This window comes from Palaemon carinicauda, chromosome 10 (assembly GCF_036898095.1).
Source record: "Palaemon carinicauda isolate YSFRI2023 chromosome 10, ASM3689809v2, whole genome shotgun sequence".
NCBI classification, from domain to species: Eukaryota; Metazoa; Arthropoda; class Malacostraca; order Decapoda; family Palaemonidae; genus Palaemon; species Palaemon carinicauda.
This window is the reverse complement of record NC_090734.1, coordinates 121,696,917-121,714,416: the sequence shown is the minus strand read 5'-3', so window position 1 is coordinate 121,714,416 and position 17,500 is coordinate 121,696,917. Positions and strand designations below refer to the sequence as shown.

At 39.7% G+C, this 17,500-nt stretch overlaps 1 protein-coding gene across 1 annotated transcript in view; it reads right to left on the bottom strand.

Moving 5' to 3' along the window:
- LOC137648224 (streptococcal hemagglutinin-like) overlaps nucleotides 1–14,308 on the bottom strand; it is a 33,018-nt gene extending 18,710 nt beyond the window's left edge. Inside the window, exons 1-16 of the mRNA XM_068381148.1 lie at nucleotides 14,253–14,308; nucleotides 8,171–8,381; nucleotides 7,907–8,047; nucleotides 7,547–7,681; nucleotides 7,279–7,452; nucleotides 6,829–7,068; nucleotides 6,242–6,373; nucleotides 5,545–6,147; nucleotides 5,108–5,281; nucleotides 4,873–5,013; nucleotides 4,335–4,505; nucleotides 4,100–4,240; nucleotides 3,832–3,939; nucleotides 3,527–3,634; nucleotides 3,197–3,436; nucleotides 2,466–2,596 (exon numbers count right to left, since the gene is read on the bottom strand). Of these exons, the coding sequence (XP_068237249.1) occupies nucleotides 2,466–2,596; nucleotides 3,197–3,436; nucleotides 3,527–3,634; nucleotides 3,832–3,939; nucleotides 4,100–4,240; nucleotides 4,335–4,505; nucleotides 4,873–5,013; nucleotides 5,108–5,281; nucleotides 5,545–6,147; nucleotides 6,242–6,373; nucleotides 6,829–7,068; nucleotides 7,279–7,452; nucleotides 7,547–7,681; nucleotides 7,907–8,047; nucleotides 8,171–8,381; nucleotides 14,253–14,308 (2,906 nt within the window). The remainder of the gene's footprint in view (nucleotides 1–2,465; nucleotides 2,597–3,196; nucleotides 3,437–3,526; nucleotides 3,635–3,831; nucleotides 3,940–4,099; nucleotides 4,241–4,334; nucleotides 4,506–4,872; nucleotides 5,014–5,107; nucleotides 5,282–5,544; nucleotides 6,148–6,241; nucleotides 6,374–6,828; nucleotides 7,069–7,278; nucleotides 7,453–7,546; nucleotides 7,682–7,906; nucleotides 8,048–8,170; nucleotides 8,382–14,252) is intronic.
- Between the last annotated feature and the right edge of the window lie 3,192 nt (nucleotides 14,309–17,500).

Here is a 17,500-nt window from a genome sequence, read left to right as displayed (position 1 = left end):
CTCCCTCTTTTTTGTGAAGGGAATTTCCTATAGATGCGGAGGGTCAGAACGGCTCAAAGTTATATATAACAAGGATTATATATATAAATCAGATTTTTTTTTTCTCTCTCTCTCTCTCTCTCTCTCTCTCTCTCTCTCTCTCTCTCTCTCTCTCTCTCTCACACACATAAATATATATACATACATATGCAGTCCGCTCAACATGTATGTAAGTATGAATGTGTCCCCTACATTATTCACAGGAATGTTGATAATGACGTTCCGTATGAAATCTCTCCCCCCCCCCTCTCTCTCTCTCTCTCTCTCTCTCTCTCTCTCTCTCTCTCTCTCTCTCTCTCTCTCTCTCTCTCTCTCTCATAATTATATATGCATACATATGTATGTCCGCTGGACATGTATGTAAGGTATGAATGTGTCCACTACATTAATTCACAGGAATGTTGATAATGACGTTCCATATGAAACTCTCTCTCTCTCTCTCTCTCTCTCTCTCTCTCTCTCTCTCTCTCTCTCTCTCTCATAGTTATATATACATACATATGTATGTCCGCTGGATATGTATGTAAGGTATGAATGTGTCCACTACATTAATTCACAGGAATGTTGATAATGACGTTCCATATGAAACCTCTCTCTCTCTCTCTCTCTCTCTCTCTCTCTCTCTCTCTCTCTCTCTCTCTCTCTCTCTCTCTCTCTCTCTCTCTGGTCGGGTAATACACGGTAGCTTGTTTCCGAGAAGGTAAGCGAAGGGGACAAGAGCGAGTTAATGTCCCTACAGGCATCCCAGCATTAACAATTCAAATTCTATTCCCCTGCTTGCGGAACAGCGCTCTTGAACGCGCACTAATACTTGTTCACATCCAAAAGTGCGCACATGCGCTCACCGACATATGCGCTCTCACTTATACACTATAATGGCACAGCGAATTATAAGTTCAGAAATTAAAATTAATTCTTACATTTATTATATATATAAACATATATATATATGTAGGCCTATATATAAATAGGTATATATATATATATATATATATATATATATATATATATATATATATATATAATGTATATGTATATACTTATACACAATAATATTATATGCCTATATTTTAATATTATTATCATTACTACTACTACTTGCTGAGTTACAACCCTAGTTGGTAAAAGCAGGATACTATAAGCCCAGGGGCTCCAACAGGGATAATTGCCCAGTATATATATATATATATATATATATATATATATATATATATATATATATATATATATATATATATGAGAGAGAGAGAGAGAGAGAGAGAGAGAGAGAGAGAGAGAGAGAGAGAGAGAGAGAGAGAGAGAGAGAGAGAGAGTCGGGGTTGTGGCTTGCGAGCCATTTCCATAACATTGGCAACAACAGGAAACGCTAAATTGAACGAGCACTTGTATAGCGGATCCCCAAAATGAAAATTGCCCGATGGCATAGTAAATGTAATGCTCTATTTAAACATGAAATTAGCAATTCAAAACGTTCTGAAGTAAGGGCACATCCCTGGCATGTTTTGATGGATACATTGGACACATAACGTTTTCTGAATTACAGTTGTAGGCATTATTATACTCTCTCTCTCTCTCTCTCTCTCTCTCTCTCTCTCCTCTCTCTCTCTCTCTCTCTCTGCGTGTATTCGTTACCCCTGTGCGTGAAATCTCAATTACTAATTTGTTGACGTAATTATAGATCTTCCGCTGTATTTGAATGTACGTGTGATTATATCCAAATTTAGGCACGCTTTCTGAATTACCAATTCATTGTCATTATTTTGATTCGTCTTCTCTCTCTCTCTCTCTCTCTCTCTCTCTCTCTCTCTCTCTCCTCTCTCTCTCTCTCTCTCTCTCTCTCTGGTTAGTAGATGACTTGGGAATAGTTACTTTATTTCAGTAGGCATATTCATAACGTATTTATATTTAGATAAAAGTACATCTTATTGAATATATTTACAAATCCAAAAATTTTTACCGAGTAGTAGTATTCCTTTCCAGAGATTAAGATTTTTAAAAAAACAAAAAGGTCGATGACCATAATAGTTGTATCTCAATTTTGTATTTTGTAAGAATTTCACCTCCCCTTTAGAGGGAAAACTCTCCCATTTTAGGACAAATGTTATTCTACCATCGTCGACCTGAAAATACTTTTCACAGGTGAGTTCAATAAATCCGATTCGCCCTTCTGTATAATCTTCACTTCAAGGGACAAGAAGTAAAATGCTCCATTCTTATTTTGGAAGAACAGTCGTCTATTCAGGAAAGCAAGGCACAAAGTATCGCGGTCATATATTGCTTCAGATAAGCAAGGGAATAATATATATTCGTCTGTTGGCTTTGCGCTTTATTACAAAAGCACACTGCCCTTTACGAGGTAGGAAAATCATGTTTGGAGCCGTTTCATGCAGGGAATCGGTCGCTTATTGCAATTACTATTTCCTTACCCGTTTCCTCGTAATACCAGTTCTGTGTTTGTGCTGCGTCTCCCTGAGGTTGCTGCATTTTTATCAGCTAAAGCCTTGTAACGGAAGATATTGGATGTCTGCTGCATGCAGTTCAACTTATTGCTATTTCTCTACACATAGAGTTGGTCTTTGGTCGATAGGAATATGTGTCTGCGTTAAAGTCTTTGTTATTACTTACGAGTCTTATATTTTGCATAAGTCCTTAGTAAATGTACTCTATTCGTAGTATCCTTAGATTAGGTTTCCGTTTTCAACATTAATCTAGCCTAATCTTGTACTCAGTCTGATCATTTATTCTTATTTTGACAGAATAAGAATGTGGATCAGAAAATCTTGATTGTGTGTAGTTGAAGTAAACGTGGTAAAGGATCTTCCATAAGAAATTGTACTGGAAATATCCTTTCTGTATCTTGGATATTAAAGATCTGTGTAGTTAATGAACTAAATCGAAGGGTTGTGTTACTCAAACCAATGGTTACGAATGCTGCATGAGAGGCGACAGAATTAGATACGAATGCTGTCTAAGAGGAGACAGAATTAGATACGAATGCTTCCTGACAGATGACATAATTAGATACAAATGCTTCCTGACAGATGACATAATTAGATACGAATGCTGCCTAAGAGAAGATAGAATTAGATATGAATGCTGCCTGAAAGGCGACAGAATTAGATATGAATGCTGCCTGAGAGACAACAGAATGAGATACGAATGGTGCGTGAGAGGTGACAGAATTAGATACGAATGCTGCCTGAGAGGGGACGGAATTAGATACGAATGCTGCCTGAGAGGCGATAGAATTAGATATGAATGCTTCCTGAAAGGTGACAGAATTAGATACGAATGCTGCCTGAGAGACAACAGAATTAGATACGAATGGTGCCTGAGAGGTGACAGAATTAGATACGAATGGTGCCTGAGAGGTGACAGAATTAGATACGAATGCTGCCTGAGAGGGGACGGAATTAGATACGAATGCTGCCTGAGAGGCGACAGAACTATATATGAATGCTGCCTAAGAGGCAACAGAATTAGATACGAATGCTGTCTGAGAGGTGACAGAATTAGATATGAATGCTGCCTGAGAGGCGACAGAATTAGATATGAATGCTGCCTGAGAGGAGACAGAATTAGATACAAATGCTGCCTGAGAGGAGACAGAATTAGATATGAATGTTGCCTGAGAGGTGACAGAATTAGATACAAATACTGCCTGAGAGATGGGCGACAGAATTACATACGAATGCTGCCTGGGAGGAGACAGAATTAGATACGAATGTTGCCTGAGAGGAGACAGAATTAGATACGAATGCTGCCTGAGAGAGAGGCGACAGTATTAGATACGAATGCGACCTGAGAGGCGACAAAATTAGATACGAATGCTGCCGGAGAGGAGACAGAATTAGATACGAATGCTGCCTGAGAGGCGACAGAATTAGATACGAATGCTGCCTGAGAGGAGACAGAATTAGATATGAATGCTGCCTGAGAGGTGACAGAATTATATACGAATGCTGCCTGGGAGGAGACAGAATTAGATACAAATGTTGCCTGAGAGAAGACAGAATTAGATACGAATGCTGCCTGAGAGAGAGGCGACAGTATTAGATACGAATGCGGCCTGAGAGGCGACAGAATTAGATACGAATGCTGCCTGCGAGGAGACAGAATTAGATACGAATGCTGCCTGAGAGGCGGCAGAATTAGATACGAATGCTGCCTGAGAGGTGACAGAATTAGATATGAATGCTGCCTGAGAGGCAACAGAATTATATACGAATGCTGCCTGAGAGGCAACAGAATTTGATACAGATACTGCCTTAGAGATGGGCGACAGAATTACATACGAATGGTGCCTTAGAGGAGACAGAATTAGATACGAATGCTGCCCGAGAGGCAACAGAATTATATACAAATGCTGCCTGAGAGGAGACAGAATTAGACAATGCTGCCTGAGAGGAGACAGAATTAGATACGAAAGCTGCCTGAGAGATGACAGAATTAGATACGAATGGTGCCTTGAGAGGATACAGAATTAGATACGAATGCTACCTGAGAGGCGACAGAATTAGATACAAATGCTGCCTGAGAGGAGACAGAATTAGATACGAATGCGGCCTGAGAGGCGACAGAAATAGATATGAATGCTGCCTGAGAGAGAGGAGACAGAATTAGATACGAATGCTGCCTGAGAGGCAACGGAATTATATACTAATGCTGCCTGAGAGGAGACATAATTAGATACGAATACTACCTGAGAGATGGGCGACAGAATTACATACGAATGCTGCCTGGGAGGAGACAGAATTAGATACGAATGTTGCCTGAGAGAAGACAGAATTAGATACGAATGCTGCCTGAGAGAGAGGCGACAGTATTAGATACGAATGCGGCCTGAGAGGCGACAAAATTAGATACGAATGCGGCCTGAGAGGAGACAGAATTAGATACGAATGCTGCCTGAGAGGAGACAGAATTAGATATGAATGCTGCCTGAGAGGTGACAGAATTATATACGAATGCTGCCTGGGAGGAGACAGAATTAGATACAAATGTTGCCTGAGAGAAGACAGAATTAGATACGAATGCTGCCTGAGAGAGAGGCGACAGTATTAGATACGAATGCGGCCTGAGAGGCGACAGAATTAGATACGAATGCGGCCTGAGAGGAGACAGAATTAGATACGAATGCTGCCTGAGAGGCGGCAGAATTAGATACGAATGCTGTCTGAGAGGTGACAGAATTAGATATGAATGCTGCCTGAGAGGCAACAGAATTATATACGAATGCTGCCTGAGAGGCAACAGAATTTGATACAGATACTGCCTTAGAGATGGGCGACAGAATTACATACGAATGGTGCCTTAGAGTAGACAGAATTAGATACGAATGCTGCCCGAGAGGCAACAGAATTATATACAAATGCTGCCTGAGAGGTGACAGAATTAGATACGAATACTGCCTGAGAGATGGGTGACAGAATTACATACGAATGCTGCCTAAGAGGAGACAGAATTAGATACGAATGGTGCCTGAGAGAAGACAGAATTAGATACGAATGCTGCCTGAGAGGCGACAGAATTAGATACGAATGCTGCCTGAGAGGATTCAGAATTAGATAAGAATGCTGCCTGAGAGGTGACAGAATTAGATACAAATGCTGCCTGAGAGATGACAGAATTAGATACAAATGCTGCCTGAGAGGAGACAGAATTAGATACGAATGGTGCCTGAGAGGCGACGGAATTAGATACGAATGCTGCCTGAGAGGGGACGGAATTAGATACGAATGCTGCCTGAGAGGGGACGGAATTAGATACGAATGCTGCCTGAGAGGGGACAGAATTAGATACGAATGCTGCCTGAGAGGAGACAGAATTAGATACGAATGCTGCCTGAGAGGAGGCAGAATTAGATATGAATGCTATCTGAGAGGCGACAGAATTAGATACGAATGCTGCCTGAGAGGAGACAGAATTAGATACGAATGCGGCCTGAGAGGTGACAGAATTAGATACGAATGCTGCCTGAGAGGAGACAGAATTAGATACGAATGCGGCCTGAGAGGTGACAGAATTTGATACGAATGCTGCCTGAGAGGAGACAGAATTAGATACGAATGCGGCCTGAGAGGTGACAGAATTAGATACGAATGCTGCCTGAGAGGAGACAGAATTAGATACGAATGCGGCCTGAGAGGTGACAGAATTAGATACGAATGCTGCCTGAGAGAGAGGAGACAGAATTAGATACGAATGCTGTCTGAGAGGAGACATAATTAGATAATGCTGCCTGAGAGGAGACAGAATTAGATAATGCTGCCTGAGAGGAGACAGAATTAGATAATGCTGCCTGAGAGGAGACAGAATTAGATACAAATGCTGCCTGAGAGATGAAAGAATTAGATACGAATGGTGCCTTGAGAGGATACAGAATTAGATACGAATGCTACCTGAGAGGCGACAGAATTAGATACGAATGCTGCCTGAGAGGAGACAGAATTAGATACGAATGCGGCCTGAGAGGCGACAGAATTAGATATGAATGCTGCCTGAGAGAGAGAAGACAGAATTAGATACAAAGGCTGCTTGAGAGGCGACAGAATTAGATACAAATGCTGCCTAAGAGGAGACAGAATTGGATAATGCTGCCTGAGAGGAGACAGAATTAGATACAAATGCTGCCCGAGAGGAGACAGAATTAGATATGAATGCTGCCTGAGAGGAGACAGAATTAGATACGAATGCTGCCTGAGAAAAGACAGAATTAGATACGAATGCTGCCTGAAAGGTGACAAAATTAAATAAGAGTGCTGCCTGATAGGGGACAGAATTAGATACGAATGCTGCCTGAGAGGATTCAGAATTAGATAAGAATGCGGCCTGAGAGGTGACAGAATTAGATACAAATGCTGCCTGAGAGGTGACAGAATTAGATACGAATGCTGCCTGAGAGGAGACGGAATTAGATCCGAATGCTGCCTGAGAGGGGACAGAATTAGATATGAATGCTGCCTGAGAGTGGACAGAATTAGATATGAATGCTGCCTGAGAGGAGACATACTTAGATACGAATGCTGCCTGAGAGGCGACAGAATTAGATATGATTGCTGCCTGAGAGGCGACAGAATTAGATATGAATGCTGCATGAGAGAGAGGCGTCAGAATTAGATATGAATGTTGCCTGAGAGACGACAGAATTAAGATACGAATGCTGCCTCGAATGCAGCGTGAGAGGCAACAGAATTAGATATGAATGCTGCCTTAGAGAGAGGCGACAGAATTAGATACGAATGGTGCCTGAGAGGAGACAGAATTATATACGAATGCTGCCTGAGAGGAGACAGAATTAGATACAAATGCTGCCTGAGAGGAGACAGAATTAGATATGAATGCTATCTGAGAGGCGACAGAATTAGATACGAATGCTGCCTGAGAGGAGACAGAATTAGATACAAATGCTGCCTGAGAGGAGACAGAATTAGATACGAATGCGGCCTGAGAGGTGACAGAATTAGATACGAATGCTGCCTGAGAGAGAGGAGACAGAATTAGATACGAATGCTGTCTGAGAGGAGACAGAATTATATACAAATGCTGTCTGAGAGGAGACAGAATTAGATAATGGTGCCTGAGAGGAGACAGAATTAGATAATGCTGCCTGAGAGGAGACAGAATTAGATACGAATGCTGCCTGAGAGGAGACAGAATTAGATACGAATGCTGCCTGAGAGATGACAGAATTAGATACGAATGGTGCCTTGAGAGGATACAGAATTAGATACGAATGCTACCTGAGAGGCGACAGAATTAGATACGAATGCTGCCTGAGAGGAGACAGAATTAGATACGAATGCGGCCTGAGAGGCGACAATTAGATATGAATGCTGCCTGAGAGAGAAGAGACAGAATTAGATACAAAGGCTGCTTGAGAGGCAACAGAATTAGATACAAATGCTGCCTGAGAGGAGACAGAATTAGATACAAATGCTGCCTGAGAGGAGACAGAATTAGATACAAATGCTGCCTGAGAGGAGACAGAATTAGATACAAATGCTGCCTGAGAGGAGACAGAATTAGATATGAATGCTGCCTGAGAGGAGACAGAATTAGATACGAATGCTGCCTGAGAAAAGACAGAATTAGATACGAATGCTGCCTGAGAGGTGACAAAATTAAATACGAGTGCTGCCTGATAGGGGACAGAATTAGATACGAATGCTGCCTGAGAGGTGACAGAATTAGATATGAATGGTGCCTGAGAGGAGACAGAATTAGATATGAATGCTGCCTGAGAGGAGACAGAATTAGACATGAATGTTGCCTGAGAGGAGACAGAATTTGATAGGAATGCTGCCTGAGAGAGAGGTGACAGAATTAGATACAAATGCTGCCTGAGAGGAGACAGAATTATATACGAATGGTGCCTGAGAGGAGACAGAATTATATACGAATGGTGCCTGAGAGGAGTCAGAATTATAAACGAATGCTGCCTGTGAGGCGACAGAATTAGATCCTGACGGAAAAGCGAGAACGTTAGAGTGTTAATACTACCATTTGTAACCCATTAAGGAAAAGTTGGTATTTTGAACTTGGTTCTTGTCGATAAAACCAACAATCACCATTCCTAACTACAAGAGAAAATACATAAAAAGGCTTTTCATTATTCATAGGATTAGCTTTACAATGAAATGTATACATTGCATTATATATTTAAGAAAAGGCTCATCTCACTAATGTTACATGAAAGCTGTCCACAATTATCAAAATTCTTATTGTAACGGGCAAGGAAGTTATCAAATATTATAAAGAAACAATTTTACAGTCCCTTGGTGAAAAATATTCTAAATATAGATGAAGAATCTGTCCCCATTGTATAAAAAAGTAATCGTTAAAGAGAAATATGTAACATAATTATGAGAAGGTTTAAGCGTTGGGTGTGTTTATCGCCATAATCAGCAAATTTGTGCTAGTCAGATCCACCCATACTAAGTTGGTTTGCTGTTAGGTATTAAAACAAAAGTCTCCCACCGTCCCTAATCCGCACTGGCCAGCGTGGTGATGAAACTGGCCAAACCCTAGACATAATTAAAGACATATGAGGCCTTTGTGGACTATAAACGGCTGCATTTGTTGTTGTTGTGCATGTATTATATTTGTGTCTGCGTTCCCATATCTCAAACGACAGCAACAAGGTCAAAGTTTTCATTTTAATGATTTGTACACACTTATGATGACCGTGCATTTGTGTAATCTGATCATCCATCACTGTAAACTGCATAACTTCAGAAATCAGTGTAACATACATTGCACATGATCGTACTCAAGAGAGAAGGAGAACACCTAATGCAGTACCAAATAAGTTATCAAATAAGTAAAGGGACAAAGAGAAAGAAATAAGTAAAGTGACAAAGAGTAAGAGAGTGGAAGGGTAAGACAATATGGGGCAGGACAAATTTGATATAGACTGAAGGAAACAAAATATAACTTGAATAAAGCTTTAGCTAAGTTTACATGTGCGACACTAAATTACCAGTTAACGGTAACAAACCAATGCCTCAAGGAAATAGTTAGATACGTTGAAAATAAAAGAAGTGACACGATAGTAAAATAACCAGAAACACAGACAATCAGAATTATGAGGGAAAAGAGCAGACAAGTAATATTACATTATAGATGTAAACCAACGAAAAAAGTACTTTTATTATTATCAAGGCCACCAGCACTGATATTTCAACTAACAAGTAACACTTCTTCGTTATCCCATCCTGGTTATCCTTCACCATTCTCTCACCTCCCTCTTCACCAAACCTAGGGTACTGTGACGGGCCGAGAGAGGAGTTGTTAACTCAAAGGCAGGATGCAATCAACTGAGTTTTATTAAGGAACACTCTTCTTTATATACAAAACCTCAAGGCAACAGGACATGACCTGTTCGAGATACAGACAATGTTACTGAGCAAAACGGAGACATGATCATTCAGGTTCTTTTTAGTGCGAGGGAAGAGCGCAGATACAAGCATAATATATACAACATAATTATGTACAATTGTGTGCCACACGGTTGGTACATGGCTCCCCCCCCCCTAAAAATGACATACTGCACTTGTTAAATAGGGCGCCCTGATCTAGAGAGGCGAACTGTAGGCGGGTCATCTGGCAGAAGATAAGCAGGTTTTAGACGATCCTGGGTCTCCATTGATCGTCTAAAACCTGCTTATCTTCTGCCAGATGACCCGCCTACAGTTCGCCTCTCCACATCAGCGCACCCACGGATGCCTACGCCCACCTCCTCACGTCGTACCCAGAAGTTTTCCGTCCAGAACTTCGCCAAACGCCCACGGTTCCTGCCAAGCACGGTATTTATCACCATATCAAGACGACGGGACCCCCAGTCTTCGCAAAATTCAGACGTCTGGCACCGGAACGATTGGCAGCCGCCAAACAGACGTTCGCCAAAATGGGCCTTTGCCAAAAGGCCTCCAGCCCATGGTCGTCACCCTTACACATCGTTCTGAAGAAAGACGGCTCCCTCCGTCTGTGCGGGGATTACAGGCGCCTGAACATGCAAACAGAACCGGATCACTACCCCCTCCCAAATATTGCCGATGTGACCTCCTACCTGCACAAAGCGAAGATTTTCTCTACGCTCGACCTCCTGAAGGGGTATTATCAGGGGCCTATGAACCCAGAAGACATCCCCAAGACCGCCATCACCACTCCGTTTGGTACATACACCTTCAATTACTCCTGTTTTGGGCTTCGTAATGCTGGGGCAACGTTTCAACGTCTCATGGATGGCATTTTAGGGGACCTCCCTTTCTGTGTATGTTATGTGGACGACATACTTGTGTTCTCCTCCTCAAAAGAGGAACACCTCCGTCACCTACGCTTCGTGCTCGACCGCCTGCAACAAAACGGCCTTGTAGTCCAGTACGACAAGTGTACCTTTGACGCCAACGAAGTGTCGTTCTTAGTACGCCGTATCACTCCTGAAGGAGTCCATCCCCTCCCTGAGAAGGTAGCAGCCGTTCAGAACTTCCCCGCGCCCTCGACCGTCAAAGCTCTGCAGGAATTCTTGGGCATGATCAACTATTATCACCGTTTTCTGCCAGCCATTGCCGCCACTCTTGCTCCCCTCTACGCCTCCCTCAAGGGCAAGCCAAGGGACCTGAAGTGGGGTCCCCTTCAAGAAGCAGCCTTCTGCAATGCAAAGAAGGCCCTATCAACTGCTGCGGCTCTCACTTTTCCTATCCCACACGCCCGTCTCCTTCTCTCCACCGATGCCAGCGACGTCGCTATTGGTGCAGTACTCGAGCAGGTGGTCAAAGGCTCGCCCCGCCCATTGGCCTTCTTCAGCAGAAAACTGTCCAAGGCAGAATCGGGTTATTCTACCTTCGATCGAGAATTGCTGGCGGTGCACTTGGCTGTCCGTCACTTTCACCATTTCTTAGAAGGTACGCCCTTCGTCATTCGCACAGACCACATGCCTCTGGTGCACGCCTTCACTCGACAGTCTGACGCCTGGTCCGCCCGTCAACGCCGACATCTCTCCGCCGTGGCTGAATACAATTGCACCCTCCAATACGTCCCTGGGAAAATGAATCCCGTTGCCGATGCCCTGTCAAGAAACACGTTGGCTGCCGTTAACCTGGGATTGGATTACAACGCCCTGGCTGAAGCCCAACGACAGGATCCAGAGTATCAAGCTTGTAGGACTTCCTGCACGTCACTCCGGGGTCACCAATGTGACGGGCCGAGAGAGGAGTTGTTAACTCAAAGGCAGGATGCAATCAACTGAGTTTTATTAAGGAACATTCTTCTTTATATACAAAACCTCAAGGCAACAAGACAAGACCTGTTTGAGATACAGACAATGTTACTGAGCAAAACGGAGACATGATCATTCAGGTTCTTCTTAGTGCGAGGGAAGAGCGCAGATACAAGCATAATATATACAACATAATTATGTACAATTGTGTGCCACACGGTTGGTACAGTACACACTATTCTCTCTGTGTTTTTAAAACAGAAAATCGAACCCCCAAGAATTACACGCTAGGAATCATCAGTTTATTGGAATATCTGTTTCCTCGTACTCCACTTAAAATCATCTTTGTTTGTGAATTGGGTACTGTTCACGTTCATATATTTTGGGTTGGAAAATATTATGCCTTGGGATATTGAGTAATCTTTTACTTTAGTGTCAGATGCCTTTTCAAGTTTCCACATATTCGTTATGGATGCTGGCTAGTTTTCAGTTGAAATCTTCATTTATAATAGTCATTTTCGTAATTCATAGTATTTTTAAGAAAGCGTATGAACGCATAGAGACGCTCACACGTATGTATACATTCATGCATATTTTTTAGATATTCGTGTGCATATAAACGACTATCATAAAACACACTTCTTAGATATGCATACATGCACTGTTTTTACAACGTGCCTTCAAATTTGCATGGTAATTTTAAACTTGGGGTTTTGCAATGCAGCCAAGTTAGTCTTAATTGAAATTGGTGTCTTGGCTTGATAGTACAAACTAGTTTTATGAAATCACTAAGACATTTGTTCCAAAAAGGTAATGCAATGATAGTGATTTTTGTGTTGCCTTCTCGTTTCAACATTGTGAAATAAATATAAAATTTTACATATTTTAGATATTCTCTTTTACCTTTCATTTTCTTTTCTTTTTATTAGCTAAACAAGCCAGTGTTGCCTTCTTTGTTAATATTTTTTCTCATCTTAAATCTAACCTTAAGCCCTTATTGAAAGAAAAGAAGATTAAGGAACTTAGGTACAAATGTCAGACAATTGTGATTACATTTTTCTTTTTTATACTTGCCCTGGAGGTTCAGGAAATGATTACAAATTCTTTAGAAAACGAAACCATTTCCCGTTGAGATAAAGCTTTAGATGTTTTTAATTTTTAACAATGAAGTATTTAATACCTTCATTGACGTTTTAACGAAGCTTCAAGTATCAGGGCTTATAAAAATTTTATTTTAATGAAGTCAAAATAAAATACTGGGGGTTTCACATGTTTTTCACTCAGGTTAATGGTCAACCAGAGCTATGTTTCATTAAATAATGTTATTTAAACAGAATCATTTCAAAAGTATGCTTTTCTATAGGTATCATTTTGAGACTTGATGGTCTTTGAAGTTACTTAGTGTTCGATAGTCTTTTCCTTCAGTAGTCCCAGTTATACTCTATTTTAGTATTAGATTTCAATAAAGCCTTAAGGGTTCATAGCCAATTATTTGCTTTGCTTACCTCTGCTGGTATTATTTCTAGAAGTAACTTTCAATTTAATTACTAAGCTATTGCCATTCCTTTAGGTTTTGCATTATCTCCATGATGATTCATTGCTTGTTATTTTAATACCTCTTGTAATTTAGCGCTATTTTCTTGTGCTCATTTACCACAGCTTCTAGATTAGCTCTTAAGTACAACTCTGTAATTTAGTTTCCAGTGATATTTCTTTGTTCATTCTGTTTTCCATGTTTTCATCATTCATACATTAGCTTAATTTCATATTTTATATCCAATGCTAGTGTTCCTTTCTTAAAAGATTTCCCGTTTCTACTATCTCATAGCTCATCTAAAGTATGTTCCACTCTTTTCTATTTTCATTCTTCTGCTTATTTTCTTTAGACTTTTTCTTTTTCATTAGTTCATGACTTTATTCCTATTTATCTACATCTATTTTCTTGCTCTCTTAAACGTTTTCAATAAGAGAAAACGAAGGATGTAATTCGTTTCAAAAGTTTTAACCTCTTTTAATAACAGTTAATATCAAAATAAAGTTATTTTCTATTTATTTTAGTATTAAACTTCTTGTCAAATATAACATTAGTTTTTCACAATACTATCGTTTATTTTAGATTAACACCTTGTTTTGGTCTCTAAATGTCTTTCATTCGTATCATCTAGTTCTCTACAATATTCATATTTCTACTTTACGTTAGTGGTATCGCACATTACCATAATACTACTTACTTTACAAGTAAGATTGGTTCTCAAGTTGAGACGACTGATCATGCCTTAGTGTCATTAGTAATTAAGACTGAGCAGCCTGTCCCCGATGTTCCTTATAAAATATATATATACAATCTCAAAAAGACTGGAATGACATTTTAAGCGATCTCTTGCCTCTGAATAATTATTCACAATTGTATAAAAGTGTTGAGCCTGTTGTTATCTTGAGTGAGAATCAGGTCAACATGATTAATAGGCATTGAAATACCGAGTGAAAGACAAACCCTGGTTCAGTGATGGTTGTAGACGCGTATATCTGGAACAAAAGGATGCCAATCATCTCTGTAAGGGTAACAGATCAGATTTTACTTGGAATAACTATGCTCAGCCATGAGCTGTTTCTCAAAGAGTTTATGCTTCAACTGAAAGGAATAAAGATCATAAGAAAACCCTTTCGGGTACAATCGAGTAAAATGAAAAAAAAGGAATACTTGTAAAAAAAAGAAATACGTAGATATATCAGTGAAACATTTCAGTGAAACATTTCATTGCTACTGCCCATCATGTCATACTGTAAATGAAACTGATATTCACCTTGAACACAAGCAAAGGGGCAGGAAGTCTTACACAAAGGAAGGTAGAATTCAATTAGGAATTTCGTGGCATGACAGGGAATTTCCCGGGAGTCCCTTTATAATATACCTGAATTTTATAGATCATTTCTATGGAGGTCCCGAATCGCATTTGATAATGTTGAGGGTTATTTTATAAAAATCATATGTACATTTCAAGTGTGTTTTCCATTGAAATTCTTTATAGTTGCTAATTGAAATTTATATACAAGAGGTTCCTCCAACTATAACTGAACTTTTAAAACGTATTTTCTGAAGGTTAAAGTTCATAACCAGGAGATAATTCATCCCATCTCTGAATTTATTTGGCAGTTTCAGTTAGGGCATTTTGCCAGTTTTATCCAAAAAGAAAAAGCACAACTTTCTCCCTTTTATATTGCTAAAACAAGAAACAATTTGCTTCTTTAAGTTGAGGCCATTTGATGGTGTGAGAAAGCTAAAAAGTTTTGCCTGTTTTGGCGGAAAAATAATGAGGTCCCAAGAGGGTTTTCTCTCTCTCTCTCTCTCTCTCTCTCTCTCTCTCTCTCTCTCTCTCTCTCTCTCTCTCTCTCTCTCTCTCTCTCTCTCTCTTTCTCTCTCTCTCTCTCTCTTTTTTTTTTGATGTACAACAACCGATTTCTTTTCTCTGTAGCCGATGTAGTTCATGAAAATATAAAATTTAGATGAATTACCAGTTCCCCTTTCGTGAAATCGTAATTGAGTCTATTATTATTCGTACGAAAATAATTTAGGAAATTGGGGAAAATTCATAGAAATTAAGTACTGTCAGAAAATTAGTAAACATGATGCCAGAATAACTGTTTCCTTCCAGTCCAAAGAATTAATTAATTGTGAAATAAGTCTATGTACTGTATATTTTCATTCTTATAATTAACTTTCTAATGAAAGAAGAACCCCCGAGGGTGATAGCCTTCGGATAACAGAAGATGTGCTCTCCCTTTATCAAAAGGTGTTGGCCCCCAGTATCAGAAGACGCAAACCTTTCGTAATAGGCAAATTATGACTACCACAGTCGACTCATTATAATTTTTATTCCAAGTCATATTGCCGATATTCGTTTAATTATGTTCACTTTCTTGTTCTTTACTCAACAACAATAATGATAATGATAATTATCGTTATTGATATTATCATTATTAATATTAAGGGGGTTATGCACTGTATTATTGATCATACTACTGTTTTCTTGTTTTATATATATATATATATATATATATATATATATATATATATATATATATAATCGGATTGATGTTACCACATCGAAAAAGGTAGAGAATTTACGAGTAAACTGTCTCGCATTTCAACACTGCTGTCGGACAGTTTTATTTTTTTTTTACAGCACCAGATTATAAATTTTATTTTAGTCATTCCGTGAAAATATTGCAACAATGCAGTTTGACCGTATACATAACGGATAGGGCAATTAACCGCGCATTAGGCTGATGTATCATTTTCACCATTCATGGAGAATGAAAGGACTTTTTAAATGAATAAATGAAAATTTTTCACCCATCGGTATCGACTTTCTGAATCCGTAACTTGATCCACGTCACTGCATCGACTGATGTGAAATGAAAGCGATGATGCCAAAAATTATTTTGTTACGTGAATTTAGTTACCACTGTTACCACGTTAGCATCAACACACTCATTTCGTGAGAGAGAGAGAGAGAGAGAGAGAGAGAGAGAGAGAGAGAGAGAGAGAGAGAGAGAGAGAGAGAGAGAGAGAGAGAGAGAGGTGGGGGAGGGAAGACAACAGACAAATGGATTATTATCTGTGGCTGGAAACTAATTTGTTTCATTTATTGTTCATTGAAGAGAGAGTTTCCCTTATATAGCTAGACATTCAAAATTAGTTTCTCTATTATTATTTTACTAGTGTACGCGACCCGTAAAATATGACGGCTAAATACCTAGATATGTATGCACACACAGATTTAACTCTTCCCACCACTTGCCCCTTTCCTTAACTACAACACGCTAGTTTGGGCAATTTGTGGGAGATAGTTGTTTTCCGAGTGATTGGCCGCCAGACACTTGCTCCTTAATATATAAGGGAGACACTGAGAAAATGTTGAAAGAATTGATAAAAATCTAATTATATTGTTCGTGTTTATTCCTTATCAAAAGGAAGAAATTAAACCAACAATGTTATTGCTATTGGCGATTCCAAAACGCCACAGATTTTAATAACTTTTTCCTGTTACATAAGTCACCTTATAAACATAATTTAGTTTCATAATGCATTAATTTACAGTTCCTTTTTTATTGATAGATAGATACGTAGATAGAAAGATACATTATTTATTTCACGAATAAGAATAGTACCTACAAAGAGAATTAGAAGTAGTTGATATATATATATATATATATATATATATATATATATATATATATATATATATATATATATATATATTATATCATGCTCCTATTGACGCAAAGGGCCCCAATAGAGGATTCATTGGCTAGGTATGTCAAAGGATAGCCAGTTCCTTGTGATGCGCAGTGCCTATCTAAGGCAAGTTATCCCTGCCGATCCATTTTAATTCCAGTAAGATGATCCACCAGGCATCAGGAGTAAAAGCCGAATCCTTAAACCCAATCCATGACCGTGCTGTCAGTGACTTCACCAAGATGTAAGGGGGGCATTTCCTCCACACCTGAAGTTCTTATTACTCCACCAGGTTGCTCATCCGCTTATATAACCGGTGGGAAACCTGGATTGCTAAGATATTTCACCTAGCTCGGTGAATATTGATAATACATACATGCATATACCAAGGCACTTCCCCCAATTTTGGGGGGTAGCCGACATCAAACAATGAAACAGAAAATTGGACCTCTCCTCTCTACGTTCCTCTCAGCCTGACAAGGGACTCAACTGAGTTCAGCTGG